General features: G+C 40.1%; 1 protein-coding gene and 1 long non-coding RNA gene across 23 annotated transcripts in view; one reads left to right on the forward strand and one right to left on the reverse strand.

Annotated features, from left to right (window-relative positions):
- Positions 1-16,238, forward strand: part of MADD (MAP kinase activating death domain) — a 126,513-nt gene extending 110,275 nt beyond the window's left edge. For 12 of the 19 annotated variants that reach the window (XM_084632710.1, XM_084632721.1, XM_084632723.1 and 9 more), the window contains 3 exons: positions 3,226-3,295; positions 9,111-9,157; positions 14,591-16,238. In XM_084632710.1, the coding sequence (XP_084488836.1) occupies positions 3,226-3,295; positions 9,111-9,157; positions 14,591-14,698 (225 nt within the window). In that variant the 3' untranslated portion in view covers positions 14,699-16,238. The remainder of the gene's footprint in view (positions 1-3,225; positions 3,296-9,110; positions 9,158-14,590) is intronic. The other 7 variants (XM_084632720.1, XM_084632726.1, XM_084632728.1 and 4 more) reach the window with 1 other exon arrangement.
- LOC311523045 overlaps positions 4-18,558 on the reverse strand; it is a 35,075-nt gene continuing 16,520 nt past the window's right edge. For all 4 annotated transcript variants that reach the window (XR_014712249.1, XR_014712250.1, XR_014712251.1 and 1 more), the window contains 2 exons: positions 11,563-11,624; positions 4-2,314 (listed from right to left, as the gene is read on the reverse strand). This is a non-coding gene — a long non-coding RNA (uncharacterized lncRNA). The remainder of the gene's footprint in view (positions 2,315-11,562; positions 11,625-18,558) is intronic.

The raw sequence follows: 18,558 nt of genomic DNA on the forward strand, positions 1-18,558 counted from the left end.
AGGGAATCTTCAGCAAGAGTATGTGAGCATGAAGCTTTTCGCAGCACCTCTGCATTAATGTGTTTCCTCTTCCCTGCACCACCATGGGGAAAGGGTAGGACAAAGGGGAATATGGCCTATATTCTCTAAATATTGAAATGAGAAATTCTCAGAGTGTAGACATCTATAGTACATTTTTAAAAAAAAGTAAAAGTAGTTGTAGAGGTGGGTATTAACTTTGTTTCTGGCTGCCAGAATTCTGTAGGTGCACAAGGTAACTGGTACTCAAAATACTAAAACAGCAACAACAAAAAGTAGGTGGTAATCTAAGATGCCATAATTTATCATGTAGTGAACTCTGACATTCTGATGGCACAGTGATTTAGCACGGTGTCTGTAAGATTAAGCTAGGTACATTTGCAGGTATTTCAGGTAATTTTCTTCATCATGTTTAATTTTTGTATTTTAAAAATGGGGGAGAGTCTAAAGTTCCAGACAAGAAAATAGAATAAGAGAATGACACTCTCTCACATTGAAGACGAAGATGAGAATAAATTACTGATTTTTTCCCCCCTTTCCAAATAGCAATCTATCTGTGGGTGTAGAGGAAACACAAATAGAATTGTTTTATCATTTTCTTCCTTTCTCTGGATGTTGTTTCATTTGCTTTCTTTAGTCCTTGTTTTTGTTTTTTGTTTTTTTGCTTTGTGTTCATGTTTGTTTTGCATATGTCATTAGAGGTGTGCTGTGCTGGACAGTAGAACCAGTTTTTAGTGGAGGGTGGGGTATGTGTATGTGAGAGAGAGAGAGAAAAGCTGCTGTCAGTCAGTCCCTTGTGGAGTGTGTTACCTTTTCCTCTAATTAAATCTTCCCTCTACTGTTTCCCCATATAAGCCTTGTTCCTTTTTACGTTCACTTGCTTTCAAACTGAGGGGAGAGCATCTGCACCCCTCAAGACACAAAATGAAACTATGAAAAACATAGAAAGGAATACCTATTAACCTTTTGTGTAAACCTGTTTTCTTATAATTGGTGACCTTTTAGAGTAGGGGAAGACTATCCCCATGAGAGGTTACAAATAGTCTACTAATTGTTATGTTGTTAATTCTTGTTTTATTTTCAAAGATTTCACTTTCCTAAAAATGGGAAACTCCCATAAATTCCGCCACTTGGGGAAATGCATCATCCCTTAGTTTTTGTTCAAATGAGCAAGATGCCTCCAGGCCTTGCACTGACCATTTTTGGGCTGCTAGATAATTAATATTGTATCTGATCTATTTGAACTTTTCCACTGAGGTCCTGAATAAAAAAGCTTGAGCTGCATAATATGAACCGTAACAGCAAATGCTACTGCAATCAATGGAAATGATCTAAGTGGATAAAAAATAGATAATTATCCCCTTATAATGCCCTTATTCCCTCTTCCGTGTATCCCTCCGAAAAGAGAAAAATAGAGGGTGATAAAATTTTTGACAAACTAAACTTCAAAAGAGCGCAGGTAAACAAAGTGGTGGGATTAATTTTCTATTCCCTGAATACTTGGTTGTGAGAAGGAGGCAAGTTGCAGGTTTGCTGACAAAAAAAATCTCAGGTTTATTTTCTGGTAATGAGGAATAAATAACCTGGAATCATATGTTAGATCTTCTCTATTATTGGAAACATCATCTGTACTTGAAAATCAACTTACCTTGATTACCCTCAAAATGCGAATTGATCTATTTACAGAAGGCAGACATAGGTAAGACTGTTTCTAAAAGAGACCTTTTAGCTGGCATGATCTTGGGTCCTGCCTGGTGGCCCCCCCTTGCCTTTCTTGTCCAGGTAATGATTTGGGGATTAAATGAAAGTAGTTTGTTACTGGTGGTGTAGTGAAAAGAAGTGCTCGGATACCTTTCTGCATTTTCTGTTTTCCTAGTAGATTCAATTTCTCCAGTAAATTTATCTCTAAATCCACACCTGAGCTTGCAGCTTTATAAGTACATAGCAACTGAAAAAATCACTGCAGTTCATTGCTATGCAGTCTTTCAAGAATATCTCTAAGGTATTGGTAGGAGACTTATTCAGGATACTGGAGCAATCTTACTCTTCATATGTATGTTTCCTGGCTGAAGAAACAAATGTTCTAGGATCTGAGTATAATGCTGATTCCTGATCACCTTCCTGTACCTTCTCCTCATGCCCACAAGTTGTCTCTTGGCCTGAAAGGACTAACTGCAGTTATGCTTTTCCAGAATGTGGATGCACATCAGAAGAGATTGTTTAATTGTATAGGGCATTAACTGGACTCGTTGAACTCGGAGAATTTACTGATTTGCACAAAGCTGGCATCTGTGTCCTAGAACATGGGAAAAAATGATTAGTGTGATCTGTGAGAAGGCTTATTTTCCGTTTTTGGATTCTTATTTTTTAAACCAAAGATCAGTCAAAAACCGTTCTGTTTTTCCCCAATGGGTACCCAACTCACAGTGGCTCTGTGGCATACTGTATGAAATGAACAAACAAAAAACAAATATCGGAGTCTTCATGCATGTTTTTTAAAGATTAAATCAGTGCTCCCCAAAGTCATCGTCTGGATCAATTTCAACACGGACTGCACATACCATGTAAAATCTACAAACAGTTTTGTTGCTAAATCTCAATTGCAGTGCTGTCTGGTGGGGAAGGGTAGCAGCCCTTCCCCCATTAAGTTTTGACTGGTGGATGGTCTAAGAGAAGCAGCATGAGGGTGGGAAGCACATTGCCCCTTGCCTGCCCTCTGTGCTGGAGGAGGATGCATGGAGGGGCAGAAACCAAGTGGGATGGACCTGGGCCATAAATCGTATGCCAAATTTGGGAGCCAGCCATTTCTTGTCCCCCTTTTTGTTGCATTTAAGGTGTGTTGGTTTTCTCTTTGCTATAATTCAATTGAGTGCCTGAAGGGGTAGCAATGTTGGATATGTCAGAGTTACTAACTCCTTCGTTTCTCTTCCATGCTTTCTCCTCCTGCAAGGAGCGGAAGGTACTCCATCTTCTGCTGTCTTCGCTTCTTAGCATTTTAAGTTGTTTGTTAATTTCTAGCATTGTGGCAAATTTATCTTTTTTAATCTCCCTGTATTTATGTATTAAACTATATAAATGAAGTAGTAGTATGTGCTACAATGTTTCAAGTTATATCAGCCGTGACAGTGTTTCTTTTTGTTTGTTTTTTGAATAAAAAGTTGTCCCTCATTTACTAATCTTGTTATTTTCCTCCCTGTTTTGTTGTAGGTTTTCATAGAGCTGAATCACATTAAAAAGTGCAATACTGTGCGAGGAGTCTTTGTCCTGGAGGAATTTGGTAATTACATTATTTTGATATTAGGTCTGTACTCACATGGCAGTAACTCAAATTTCCGGTCCTCAGTCTCAGAGTTGTGTTCATTAGATCAGTGGTTCTCAACCAGTGGTATGCATACCCCTGGGGGTATGCAGAGGTTTTCCAGGAGATACATCAACTCACCTAGGTTTTTGCCTAGTTTTACAGCAAGCTACATAAAAAGCACTAGTGAAGTCAGTACAAAGTAAAATTTCATACAATGACTTGTTTATACTGCTCTATATACTTATACACTGAAATGTAAGTACAATATTTATAACCCAATTGATTTTATAATTATATGGTAAAAATTAGAAAGTAAGCAATTTTTCAGTGATAGTGGGCTGTGACACTTTAGTATTTTATGTCTGATTTTGTATGCAAGTAGATTATAAGTGAGGTGTACCTTGGGGGTACACAAGACCAATCAGACTCCTGAAAGGGGTACGGTAGTCTGGAAAGGTTGAGAGCCACTTCATTAGATGGTAGGCAGCTTCATAGAGAGGGAGAAATATAGATTGCATCTGAGAGACTGACTGACTAGGAGGATTGGTGTCTTGACACTATCAGAGTAAACTTGTAGATTTTCATAATCCTGGCTTGTAGCCTAGATGCACGTTGTCAGTATGCCATTGAAGTCACTTTGTGCAGCATGGATAACAGTAATGAGTCAATGAAGTGGGAGGTGCTTAGAAATTATTTCTTCAGAAGTCTCCTCTCCTCAGAAGTCATGATCAAATGTGCCATATAATATTCCGAGACAGATTGTTGCTCACAGTGAAATTTCCCCTTTGCTGCTCCAGGCAAGTATTATTTTTATTTTATTCTGGAAAAAGAGGATGTTTCTGGACTGCAGTTTAGTCAATGATTTTATTTTCAGTGTCAGAATCATGGTGGAGGAGAGAGATGATGGTAGAGAAACTGGAGAACTAGTGCTATTTGGCCAGTGATTGCAGTTAAATATTATCCTCTTAAACCCAGACTGGGCAATACTCAGGAGTTTCCCAGTATCAGTGTGATTCATGATATTCTGAACCAGAGTCTGAAAAAATAGGGGTCTTTTAAGATTTTGAAGGTTTATAAAACATCTGAGTCTTTCACACCCTCTGAAATGGTCCTCTCAAGGATTCCAAGCCTGGAGTGGTTCATTCTTTCATCTGTGGCTGCACATTTGTTGTTTAGATCTTCACAGAAATGTGAAACTTTTCTTTTAAAAAGGTTAAATTTACAAATTGATTTAATTATTTGATCAGTGTTAATTTTTTCTTACATCCATCATTTAAAAAAAAACACTGTCTTGGTTTTCAGACGTTCTGGTTCTTTTCCACTGCTTTGGATTAAAGGGCACTGACTGATGGATCCTCTTTCCTAATATTCTAAGAAATAAGAAAAGGAGTACTTGTGGCACCTTAGAGACTAACCAGTTTATTTGAGCATAAGCTACAGCTGTAGCTCACGAAAGCTTATGCTCAAATAAATTGGTTAGTCTCTAATGTGCCACAAGTACTCCTTTTCTTTTTGCGAAGACAGACTAACACGGCTGTTACTCTGAAACCATTCTAAGAAATGTAACTGATACTGGGATCTGAAAGCTTCATGTCCTGATCTTGACTTCTATACTGCCTCCTTTCTGTTCTGATATCAAGTCCTTCAAATGACACCATTGGATGTCATGAATCAGAGTACAATGACTGGAAGGCAATTAAGCCACTGGCTAAGAGACTTGATGTGTCATTTCATGAACAGGTTTTTTCCCTTTACCTTTTCTGAAACTATCTTGTCACACACACACATCTCAGAACAATGAATGCAACATATGGAAAAGTTTGGGATAGTTTACGGATGCTCCTGGTAAGTGCTGGCTTGAAGGTGAAGATTTCCACACTGTGTGGTTGCCTAATTCTCTTGTACCATATTTACCCCAAATAGGCAACAAATTTATTATAGCATTGCTGTTAGCAACCACTTAGGGTTGCAAAATAGTAGTGATAATAAGTGCACAAAGCTGAGAGATCAGAGCCCATAAAATCTGCTAAAACCATAATAGGTAACTTCCACTACCCAGACATTTAGCTGGTCAAATGTCACAGTTGGCCATCATTGGAGGGACAGTTTGAGACACTGTTGCTTCTTCAAATAGCTATTTCTGGACCATGCACAAGAAGAGGCAACATTTGACTTGATACAAAATAATACAGAGAAGTTGGTTCAAAAAGTAACTCTAGTTTTAGCCACTAAGTAATAATGACTGTACCATAAATGAATTTCAAGTGCATTGTGGGAAGGATTGTAGTGAAGGTCAGTATTGTGACACTCAACTTTAGGAATGGCAGCTTTAGAGTAAAAAATCGGGAAGCAAGTTAGAAAGAAACTGAAGACAAAAATTAAGAAATTAAATCCTTAGAAGCTATTTAAGCAACTTGATAAATCACAGAAGGCATTCCTACCCCTGAACAAAGTAGGGAGCAGAAAGGCAAGAAAAATGTGCTATGGTTAAAAGGCAAAGATCAAGACGTTAGCATGCTATCCTTTAGTTCAGATTAAACAAATCGAAAGGGACGTAATCTGATGGCCTGTAACATTAAAGGTGGAAATTAAGATGGAATTGTAAGATTAAATAGTTAATTGCCTTTTATTTAGTCTATGAGTTTTTGGCTATTTTAATGTGTCAGAAGAAGTCTGCAATGGAGTTATTGGTCCACCAGATTACCAACGAGAAAATGAAAGGAAGGTAGACACTGCCGAGAATCTAACCTGCTTTCTTGTACAGAGACCAATGGAAAGATATTTCCCCTAGAGCTACACTTTTAAAGATAATGAAGATGAGAAACTATTAGACTCTATGCTTAAAAGAGAGATGACAATAAATCACTAGGATAAAATGGTAATATTCATCCAAGAGTTCTGAAGGAACTTAAAAATTAAGTGAATGAGCTGCTAACAAAACTCTAAATCTTAAAATCAGCTTCTGTGCTTGAAGACTGGAGATGTAGCCACAGTTGTACTTTAACAAAAGGCATGAGGGCTGGCTGATCCTGGAAATTCTAGTCCAGTCAGCCTGACTTAATTACCAGGAAATTTAGTTAACTTTAATTATTTTTGAGGTTTTAGTGGTTTCTGAGCATGGTCTTTTTAGTGGGAGTGTAAGAATTTGAATATCACAAGACAGTAGGAAATTAAAGGCCATTTGTAAAAACAAGGTTAACATGGCAAGGTGGATGTTGGAGATGTGATTTCAGACCAGGGCCCAAGTGAGAGCCATGGGTTGTTGTCCACAAACGGGAACAAAGATTTAAAGGAAGTGAAGAAGTGTAAGGCTCTTACTTCTGGAATTTGAGTTACTGCTGTGTATTTGTGCTTTACTTTCTCGTGGCCCCTTCATCGCCGCTGCTATGAAAACCTTCATTCTCCAGCAGGTAAAGTGATGTCCCCTGAAATAGTTCTCTGCTAGTGCCATATATTCTCATTCACAGGGCCAGAGGCTGCAGGATGGTGCTCAGTAACTTATCCCCTTCATCTTCTTAGTTTAACAGTATTGAGTTAATTTTATTGTTAGAAGAAAAAAAATTAGTATGATTTATATATTCTGCAGTGCTAGCACTTTGAGCTCTGGGGGTGTAACCCAAAGCTTTTCTCTTCTCTCCTTCCTAACCCCACCCTCTCAGGAGTATTTTTTTCCCACTGGAGGGCTACAGGGGAGTCATTAATTTGATGAGAGGGTGACTTTAGTGAGTGTGAAAGGAGGTGGTTTCTTCCCTAGGTCCTCACCCTGCTGTGTATTTGGGAATCAGGGACATTACAGCTTCCCTTCTCTCCTTCCCTCATGCCACCAGCTCCTTCCAGCTTCCTCTTCCTGCTTTTGAAGAGTATATGAACAATTGTATGTTATCCAGTGAGAAATAAGATTTGTACATCTCTGTAATCCTATCCCATTTGGCTGTGCACCACCTCACTCCCCCTTTATCCCCTGGTGACATGGAGTTAATTTGGAACATCTGGTGCCAACGGGTAAGGCAGCTTGGATGTGCACCTCATTCTCTTCCCAGCTCTAGCCACTGGTGTCATGGGGCAGTGCAGCCTGGGTATGGACTTAACCCAGTTTTCAGCCTCTGAAGTAGCTGCCTCTGTCCAAGAAAATGGAGAATGTCAAAGGCAAATATTTATTTTTAAACAAAGGCTGCATTTTTCATGGGTCTTTCCAGGGATGTTGATACTGTGATACACTAAGATCAAATCATAGACATTGATTTTTATTAGAGTCCCTTCTCTTTGAACCAGTCTGCACTGCCTAGTTTTGACTCACTAGAGTATGAGCCCTCTTTCCATATTACCTTTTGTTGTGTCATATCATAATCAAACGGGTGACAGCTGCATGGCTAGGTTTTGGTGTCCATTTCCCTCCACCCCCAGCTCTTCATGTTGAGCTCATGTTTATATATTTTGCCTGTTACTGTCTTTCTGTCACTAGGTTCTATGCTTTATAAGATATTCACTCCTCCTTCCCCACCTTCCTCTATTAAACTGGTTCTTATTTGGTCTGGTTTTGAATAATTTATGATGTTTACTTTAAGATTTTTGTTGTCATACAGAAATTCCCAGGCAGGTTTCAGCCACTTTGAAAGGAAAGGATTCAAAATAAAATGTCTTTTTGTTGTTCCTTTCGTTTTAAAAATCTAAACTTGCCTTTTTTATGTTCGTAGTGCATCATTATACTCCTTGTGCTCTGCTTGTTCCCTATATTGTCTTTCCATGAGATTTGTGCAGAGCATCATTCACACAGACTCAGAAGAGTGGGACAGAAGCACAGTGTAGGTGGAACATACTAATGGGAGGGTTGTAGCTTTCAGCATGGGGCACTTTGGGGGAATGAGAGCAGAGGGTAAAATTTTCCTTTGCTATTCTGTGCTACATTCCTCCTGTATTTGTCAGCGACAGTGCAAGGGAGCAAAGGCTGAGCTTTCCTGGTAACAGATTGTATCTGTGTCATCGACTGCAACTCTTGCTGATGTTTCCTTTAATACACCTAGAAGTCAAATCAAGCCTGATATTTTGAGGGCCATGTGTAACTGAAATCTTGTATGTTGATAGTTTTGAGTAAGTTTGTTCATAAAGCAATGAACATTTTCCTTGAGGTCTCCCGATAAACTCCAGAGTACAGGTGTTAGACTTAATGAAATTGGTTCAGTGAACAGTGTCCAAGATACAGCTGGCCTGGAGGAGAAATAGTCTTCCATTCTAGAAGATTGGTTTCTCCACAGTCTAATCCCCATTCTTTTACGGATTTAACTGAACCCCGTGCAAAAGTATCCAGTCAGACTACCACGTAGCACAGGGAAAATTCAGATTTCTAGAGGGTACACTGGGGAGCAAGCAGTTAAAGTAGCAAAGTGGCTTTAAAAGAGATGTTGGTTTAGACTATATGGTTGTGCTGATAAACAGATTTTACCATGTGTTCTGCTAACAGGACAGGAATTAATTGCACCAGCAACGCCAATGATGAGTCTGAGACGCATCAAACACTTACTATTCGTTTTTCTCAATCAAGGAGCCAAAGAAATGTTTTATGCCATCTTGAATTACATAACGTGTCATTGCTGGTATCGTCAAAAGATCATGATAGTATAAATATAGGGAAAGAATAGTATCTAAAAGTGAGGAGTAGTGAGGTGCCCTGTTCCTGCAGCTGCTGTCTGTGTGCCTCCCTCCCCCTTTCCTTTGGGAACATTGTGCTATTTCTTTCACTTTTTCCTCTCGTTTTTTGAACTTTTTGTTTTGTCTCTTACCCGTCCGGTTTTAGTTCCTGAAACTAAAGAAGTGGTGAGCCACAAGTACAAGACACCAATGGTGAGTGAACTGTCATGCCTTCTAGTTCTTTTAGAGGGTATATATTTAAGTTCTCATACGATGCCCATCACTCTGATATCTGAGACCACTCTTTTGTCCTGCAGTTCACTGACTTAATGCCATGTGGGATGCGGTTCAGACTGCTCCTCCAAATGGAGGTTCTGTGGAAGAGTGTTAGTAGAAAATTTGAGTGAAGACAATAGAAATTGGGATCACAGGATTATGCAGCCTTAGAGCTACAGTGAAACACAACCTTCTCTTTTGTTCTAGCTCTTGTACAAAGAGACTGTAGCTTGGTGCTTCCTACTTCTATAAAATTAAGGGAGATCCTGAGGCAGCATAGAAGGGTCCATTTTAGAGAGAGGTTAATTAGTGAATTTTTTCTAATGGATTATATTTGTGCTGTTGATAAGTGTTGAATTGATGACTCTGCAGACCAAAGTGCCTAATCCACAAAACAGATGAAAGGTGGGTCTGACTTCTGAGCATAAATTGATCTCTAGCTGAGTTCATGAAGAATTCTCTCCATTTGGTATAATACTGAGCAGTGAGATACATAAAAGGGATTTTATATCCTCAAAAGGTATTGACTCCCGTGTGAAAAGTATTGATCCCTGTCAGACAAGATACTAGATAGATGAGTTATTGAGCATTTCCATTGTATCAGTTTTTATATTCTTAATTGTTAAACACAAGATAGCAGTTAAAGATCATACTTACTGTTTTTAATTACATAATATATTTGATGGTCAGCCCTGTGTGTGCTTGTAAGTGGGAAACGGAAGTCAAGGATTATCATCAGAACTAACTTGAGGAAGTTAGCTAAACCGAAATTAAAAGGTACAGTGCCAAAAGTGAAATCCCTGCTAGCTGCATGGAATTTTTTTTAAAGACACCATAATAGAGGCTCAACTTAAATGTATACCTCAAATTAAAAAACATAGGAAGAGAACCAAAAAAGTGCCACCATAGCTAAACAACAAAGTAAAAGAAGCAGTGAGAGACACAAAGGCATCCTTTAAAAAGTGGAAGTTAAATCCTAGTGAGGAAAATAGAAAGGAGCATAAACTCTGGCAAACTAAGTGTAAAAATGTAATTAGGAACGCCAAAAAAGAATTTGAAGAACAGTTAGCCAAAGATGCAAAAAGTAATAGCAAAATTTTTTTTTAAGTACATCAGAAGCAGGAAGCCTGTGAGGCCACTGGACGATCAAGCTGCAAAAGGAGCATTCAAGGATGATAAGGCCATTGCAGAGAAACTAAATGAATTCTTTCAATCGGTCTTCATGGCTAAGGATGTGAGGGAGATTCTTAAACCTGAGCCATTCTTTTTAGGTGACAAATCTGAGGAACTGTCTCAGATTGAGGAGTCATTAGAGGAGGTTTTGGAACAAACTGATAAACTAAACAGTAATAAGTCACCAGGACCAGATGGTATTCACCCAAGAGTTCTGAAGGAACTCAAATGTGAAACTGAAGAACTACTAACTGTAGTTTGTAACCTATCATTTAAATCACCTTCTGTACCAAATGACTGGAGGATAGCTAATGTGACGCCAAGTTTTTAAAAGGGCTCCCGAGGTGATCCCAGCAATTACAGACCAGTAAGCCTGATTTCAGTACCAGGCAAACTGGTTGAAACTATAGTAAAGAACAAAATTGTCAGATACATAGATGAACATAATTTGTTGGGGAAGAGTCAACATGGTTTTTGTAAAGGGAAATCATGCTTCACCAATCTACTAGAATTCTTTGAGGGGGGTCAGCAAGCATATGGACCAGGGGGATCCAGTGGATATAGTGTACTTAAATTTTCAGAAAGCCTTTGACAAAGTCCCTCACCAAAGGCTCTTAAGCAAAGTAAGCTGTCATGGGATAACAGGGAAGGTCCTCTCCTGGATTGGTAACTGGCTAAAAGATAGGAAACAAAGGATAGGGAGAAATGGTCAGTTTTCAGAATGGAGAGCAGTAAATAGTGGTGTCCCCTGGGGTCTGTATTAGGACCAGTCCTATTCAACAGATTCATAAATGATCTGGAAAAAAGGGTAAACAGTGAGATGGCAAAAATTGCAGATGATACAAAACTACTCAAGATATTTAAGTCCCAAGCAGACTACGCAGAGGTACAAAAGGATCTCACAAAACTGGGTGATTGAATTTCATCTGCCATTTTGTTGCCCAGTGTGGATAAATGCAAATTACTGCGCGTTGGAAAACATAATCCCAACTATACATAGAAAATGATGGGGTCGAAATTAGCTGTTACCACTCAAGAAAGAGATCTCGGAGTCATTGTGGCTAGTTCTGTAAAAACATCCACTCAATGTGCAGTGGCAGTCAAAAAAGTGAACAGAATGTTGGGAATCATTAAGAAAGGGATAAATAAGAAGACAGAAAATATATTACCTCTATATAAATCCATGGTACACCCACATCTTGAATACTGCGTGCAGATATGGTCGTCCCATCTGAAAAATGATATATTAGAAAAGGTTCAGAAAAGGGCAACAAAAATTATTGGGATATGGAACGGCTTCCATATGAGGAGCGATAAATAAGACTGGGACTTTTCAGCTTGGAAAAGAGATGACTAAGGGGGATATGATAGAGGTCTATGAAATCATGACTGGTGTGGAGAAAGTAAATAAGGAAGTGTTTACTCCTTCTCATAACACAAGAACTAGGGGTCACCAAATGAAATTAATAGGCAGCAGGTTTAAAACAAACAAAAGGAAGTATTTTTTTCACACAACGCACAGTCAACCCGTGGAACTCTTTGCCAGAGGATGTTGTGAGGGCCAAGACTATAACAGGGTTCAAAAAAGAACTAGATAAGTTCATGGGGGATAGGGCCATCAGTGACTATTAGCCAGGGTGGGCAGGGATGGTGTCCCTAGCCTCTGTTTGCCAGAAGCTGGGAATGGGTGACAGGGAATGGATCACTTGATGATTACCTGTTCTGTTCATTCCCTCTGGGGCACCTAGTTTCCACTCTTCTAGTTACATTTTGTCTCCAGTGCAGTTCCTGACAATAAACTCAGTGACCATATGGAAGTTCAGCATTCTTACATAAGATAATTTGAACCATGAGGTAGTAAAACTACAAAAATATTCTTTTAAAGAGGGCATTTGATATACAATTCATAGGTTTAACAATACATAGTTGTAGTCAAAGTTAGATATATTATTACTCCTGAGGGTATTCTGCACCAAAAAAATTAAAAATTCTGCACATGATATTTTAAAATTCTGTAAATTTTATTTGTCAAATAAATGTGGAGGCTTCACCATGACACTGGGGAGTACAAGCCACTGGCTGCAGAGGTGGGAGATCACTGTGCAGCTCCCCTCCGGCACACAGACTCAGCGGTGAGTCCGCTCAGCACCCAATCCTGACACAGCACAAGGACTGGGCCCGCCCCAGAAACATCCCAGCACCCTGCCCCTCTGTGCCAGGTGCATCAGGTGTGCACAGGCAGGCTCTGCAAGGCAGGATCCAAGTGGTTGGAGGGGCTTAATGTGTGGGGATCCAGGTATGGGTTGAGATGGTTCTGTGTGGGGCAATCTGGGTGCAGGCGGCTCAGTGGGGGATCTGGGAGTCAGGGGAGATTTAGATGCACAGGGGCTTGTTGGGGGATTCTGGGTGCAACAGTAATGGGACTCTGAAGGGGGGTCCAGATGATTGGGGCTCAGTGTGTGTGGGGGTCTGGGTGTGGGAGGCTCAGTGGGGGCTCCAGATGCTGGAGGAGTGGGGCTTAGTGGGGTCGGGATCCAAGTGCAGCTGGTTGGGGTTTGGTGGGATGAGGATCCGGGTGTGGGTGGTTTGTTGGGGTGGTCCAGGTGCAGGAGGGGGGGGTTCATCATGAGGGGGTTCTGAGTGTGGGGAGGGAAGGTGAGGTGGGAGGGTCAGGATATGAGGCGGGTCTAGATGCATGGGGGTTGGAGAGATGGGGGAGCAGCTCCCTGCACAGGGATCCCTCCCCCTGCAGCTGAGGCTCAGGAAGCAGGGGGAGGAGGAGTTTCAAGAGCTTCCTGCAGCTGGGGGAGAAATCTGGGGGTGGGTCTGACCTGACCGAGGATGCTGTGCAGGGTAGAGGAAGTCCCATCCTCCCCAGCTGTCGGGACTAGCAGCTGAGTCTAGTGCAAGGGTATGAGTCACCAGCCAGGTCTTCCCCAGTCCTGCCCCACAGTGATTTACCTCTCTGCTGGCTGCCCTGAGCACCTGAAACATACTGCTGGGGAGGTGGCATGACCGCTCTTGTGGCTTCCCTTTGCTTCCCTGTCAGAAAGTCATTTTTCTGCAGGGAAGCAAAGAAATCTGCGGGGGACATAAATTCTGCACATGCGCAGAATTTCCCCAGGAGTAGTATATTCCAGAACAAAAAAGAGAGTACAGTGGGAAGGAAAAATCAGGTTAAATGAAAATGTGTGCTAGTTTATGTAAGCCATTTTATGACATTCTATAGTACAAGAACAATCAATCAATCAAATTTACCTCTTTCATCATAACATGTAGCTCTTATATAGTGTTTTTAAATTTATAGAACTCAAAGTGCTTTACAAAGATAATATCAGCCCCACTTTACAGATAGGGGAAGCAGAGGCACAGCAAGATGAAGAAACTTGCCCAAGGTCAGCCAGCAGATCACTAGCAAAGCTAGGAATACAACTCTGATCTCCCACACCCCAGCCTTCATTGGCTCAGACTGCCTTCCATAATGCCAAAAGATGCCTCTTGAATTAAATGGCAACAAACTGAATAATTCAAAACATAATTGCAAATACTTTTTAACATAAAGTACAATTAAACTATGCCTCTTTCTGTCATAGAATAGTGAAGCAAATATCTCCGTATTAGACATTTATATGAAAAATAATATCTACAGTTACGCTAGCTGGGATGAAATTACAAGGGCTAGCAGTCTCTGTTTCTGGGCATAAAATGATCATAACTGGGAATAAGGAAGAAATCCCACCACCACTATGATTCAAGGGACAGTACTGGACAATTAGGTGTGTTACAGTAATTTTAGATAGCCCCTTCCTCCACCACCAAAGGAGTCCTTGCAGCGCTGTACAGCTTAGCATTGGCACCTGTTAAAGACATGATACAAAGCTATATGGACCATTGTTCTCTTCTTCTATGGTATGATTTCTGATGTTCTAATCCTAAAATCCTCTCTCAGTTGGTATAATTAACTCTTGGATCTTTCCTTTCCACCTCATCACAAGGATAGTGAGGGGTAGCCTGTGCCATTACCTCCCCCCTGCATGCTTTTTTTTCTAGCCAGTGCTCTCTATGCTGTTCTGAAAGGTGCCCTCTGACTAGGACTCTGAAGGAGGGAGGATATACAGTAAATACAAATCTGTCAGTGTATTTTTGTGAAGCGGTTAACTCTGGAATCTCATTATCTCCTTTTCTAACATTTTCTAGGCCCATGAGATCTGCTATTCCGTGTTGTGTCTCTTCTCTTATGTGGCTGCTGTTCGTGGGAAAGAGGTAGAAAACAAAAGCAAACCCCCGCGGCCAGTTTCCAGCTGATCACAATATTGGGAAATGCTTGCCCACTGGCACATTGGTGTGTTATACTCCCATTTCTGTTCCTGTTACTGGAGCTCACATTACTGACTCCAGTGAGAACTTGGTTATTTATGTATGATCCTGCAGGTCCTTCCCCTTAGAAAAAATTAAGACTTTCTTGTTCATTCTCCTGCTGAATTCATTCTTACTGGAGTTTTTACACCAGCTGTGCTTATCAGACAGTTCTGAGCATCAGCATCCAGCTATAACTGAGGATGGCTTGCTCTGGGCAATCCTTTGGAATTCCATTTCCAAGAAGACTAATGCATCTGGAGTTCAGTTGTTTTTGTTTCCAGTGGTACCTGTGTCACAAATTTCTTCACTTACAGCTGTAGGCCTCTGCTTTCAGATTCTTCAAAAAATATGCACAAAGAAAGCAGCTTGGTCCTGAATGGATCACCTGTTGTTTAACTGTGATAGTTTATATTATTTTCCTTCTGTGTTTTCACACTTTACCCACCAATTTTGAGTTCTTGCTATATGGCCCTTCAAATCTTTTCAGTAAAGATGAGCAATCTAGCTACCTTAAACTCCTTTGAAATAGCCTAAAATTAGATATGGTGCTTTAAGATTGAATGTTACATGTATAAAACTATGGAATTATTTCTTCTCTGGTGGACGAGAGATAGGCACCATGAAGGGGAGAAATTTGGAGACTGTGCTTTATGAAATCCCCTTCAAACTGGTATGCGTGTAACGTGTGTGATTTTCAAATGGGAAATTAGACCCACTCTGCTAACATCCCAAGAGTGCAGTTAATTAATATATGCATATCATGGTAGCTAGAACAGTTAATCTAAGTGTGTAGGAATAAGTAAAGAGAGGTAAAGAGAGAGAGCTATTGGCTGAAGCACATGGCAAACTCATGTAACATGTGGGATTATCACTACAATCTCCCTAAAGCACTGCTATTAGAGTCTGTGTACACTGGTTCTGTAGAAAACCTGCAGAAATCCACAGGATTATGCGAAGTGCATTGTGGGGATTCAACTTTTTGTGATGATGGTACTGTAAATGCTGGTTCCAGATTTTGTTTTTTTAACTACTGCTTCTGTCAAACTGTACATGTATATCTCAGAGTTTCGCAAATACTGTGTAATGAAGCACCCTCAGTTAAAGTATCCATCTCGCACCTTATTTTAAGTAGGCTGAGAATGGATGTTTGAACACTGTTTGTTTTTTATGAACTGTACTTGACTCTACTGGGGCGGGGGGAGGCCCCTGAGATGCTGGAAGGAGAGAGGATCTAGAGAAAATAATATTAAATGTAAAATATCTAATGGAGTGCTCTAACACAAGCTGGAGTCTTGTCTGATTTGACATAGGCTTCTGAGTAATTGAACCCAGAAATAATCCTGTTTGGCTTAGTCAGTCAGGGTATTTACCATTTTGAGTGGAATGCACGAGGAATGGGTGGAGAAATGGTGTAAATATTCTAGTGTCTATTTATAGAAGAATGTACAGCTGTCTGAATGTGAAAATAAACTATCATTTAACCATGGATGGCTTTTATCCTCCAGTGTTTCTTCCCATTCGTCTATTTGACTCTGAAATGTAATTGTCTATATAAATAATACATAATATGCATATATAAAATAAATTCCATTCTTGAAATAGTGGAAATACTATGTTCTCAAACATGAGACAATGTTAATGTGTGTGGCATTCCAAGTTATTTTTAATGGTAACTATCTTCTAAAAGTTTTTTTTAATGGTGTAAAATCAAAGACATTTTGTCTCCTCCAAGAAAGATTTTAAAGAATATTAATGGTGAACACTGAGGTACAACTAAAAGCGCATTTTCTTCATTCATTGCCATGACCAGGGGTTCTTTTAGGCATAGAAATAAAACCAGGGTTTACAGGATTATGTCTTATCCTTCCCTCAATAAAAAAAGCAGAAATTAACAAACCTTGAGCCTATTGTCCTGACCACTTTGCATTTATATGGTATCCTCTTCCCTCTCCTTTTGTCTGTTTTTCACCAATTTAGATTGTAAACTCTTCAGAGCAAGATTTGTACAATGGTAATCTTAATGGTTCTCTGTGTGCTAATTATCCTCCATTTAAGTATGAAATATTCCAGAATTGAATAAACAGAGTGAATTTACCTCAGCCTAGAAGAGATGTTCCCTTCAGAGCAGTGCTGGGGTTCTATTGAAGGAGCAGTGGAGAATATTTATTGGCAATCTGTCCTGGAGAAACTAGGGATTGTAAATTCCATTCTGCACATAGTTCTTACATGAAACCGAAGTTTGAAGTGAAGCTTGAAAGGGCCTGTAACCTAACCTGCCCTGCTCCTTTTGAATAATCAGTCTTTTTAAAAGGAGGGCTGGATAAGTATGGTTCTGCAAAGGCATTACAGATGTAAACATTGTTTATATGTGAGCTATTAATATCAGGTATTGCTTCTGAAGAACTGTATTCTTGGGGGGTTGACCATTAGTAACAAACCAGTAAGGTGGGCTGAATAATATTTAATTAAATAAAAACTGGAGTACTCTTCAGAAAAAAGTATCTGACTTGGTTTCTAATTGGAGGCAGTAATGCTGACTAAGGGAGTGAATTGAACTCATGTATGCTGAAGAAATTGGCTTGAATCTGGTGGAGTCAATCCTAATGCCCTCTTGCACTGCCTCATTGTTGTACGTCTCAGTACAGAGCATGATCTATTTATGTAGTGTAGCTGTGTTGGTCACAGGATATTAGAGACACAAGGTGGGTGAGGTAATATCTTTTATTGGATCAACTTCTGTTGGTGAGAGAGACAAGCATTCGAGCCAACCAGACCTGGAGAAGAGCTCTGTGTGGCTCGAAAGCTTGTCTCTCACCAACAGAAGTTGGTCCAATAAAAGATACTACCTCGTCCACCTTGTCTCTCCATGATCTATTCAGACAGTCTGACCAAAGATTGGTTTCCCAAGCACCTATTCCTGAAGATAGTTAACAGCTTTGGAGACTTTTTCTAAAAGGCTTTATCCTATCCAGATAACAGTGTATTACTCTTTTGATACCTAATCTATGCAGCTAGCTTCCTCAGGTAAGTTGTGAATCTTTGGGAAGAAAACTGGAAGATTAATGGACTGATAAGAGGTCGAATTAGAAGCCACCAGAAAGACATTTATAATGTACAGTATGACCTTAAACTTATGGAGTACTGGGAAAGGTGGGTCAGATTTAAGCATCTAACTCTTGCTCACCATCTTAGACAGTGTAAGGGCTATTAGGGGCTGGTTTACATTAGAGAATAATAAACTCAGGACCAAGGCAAGATGCTGTTGATAGCTCTGACCTGGCCTTGACAGTTTTGGTTCTCTGACTTTCTAGAACTAACATCAGAACTACACGTCTTGCTTCCTGGTCTTTGAAATCTTTTGTCTCAGGGTCAGGACAAGATTCTCCACCTGGATCCAAAATGTCTCAGGTTAACAGCTAGATCAAGTGTTTTGCTGAGGTCCAAAAGCAGGAAGCTTCAAACTAGGGAAACTTGCTTAATGAAGTGGAAGTGTGTCTCCACCTGGGAAGTTCAGAAAGAGGTAGAGCCTACATAGTCCAAAGTCAAAACAGTAGTGGACTCTCTACTATGCTTAATGCTGTTAAATCTGTGTCAGAGCTCAGCCCACCTAGCTGCAATTTCAGCTTTCCACCTCCCATAGCATTGATCATGTATCTTCACTTTCCCTACAGTGAGTTTCTTCATATCAGCTTGGTGTGTTAATGAGATTCAGGCCCTGAAACGGGTGGTCTTGTGTTCTCACCCCAAACTCCTATCAATGTGGTTTCTAGTTTCAAGCTCAATAAAGTCATTAAGCTGCTTCTATT

Source organism: Lepidochelys olivacea (genome assembly GCF_965140295.1).
Source record: "Lepidochelys olivacea isolate rLepOli2 genome assembly, chromosome: 6".
Taxonomy (NCBI): domain Eukaryota; kingdom Metazoa; phylum Chordata; order Testudines; family Cheloniidae; genus Lepidochelys; species Lepidochelys olivacea.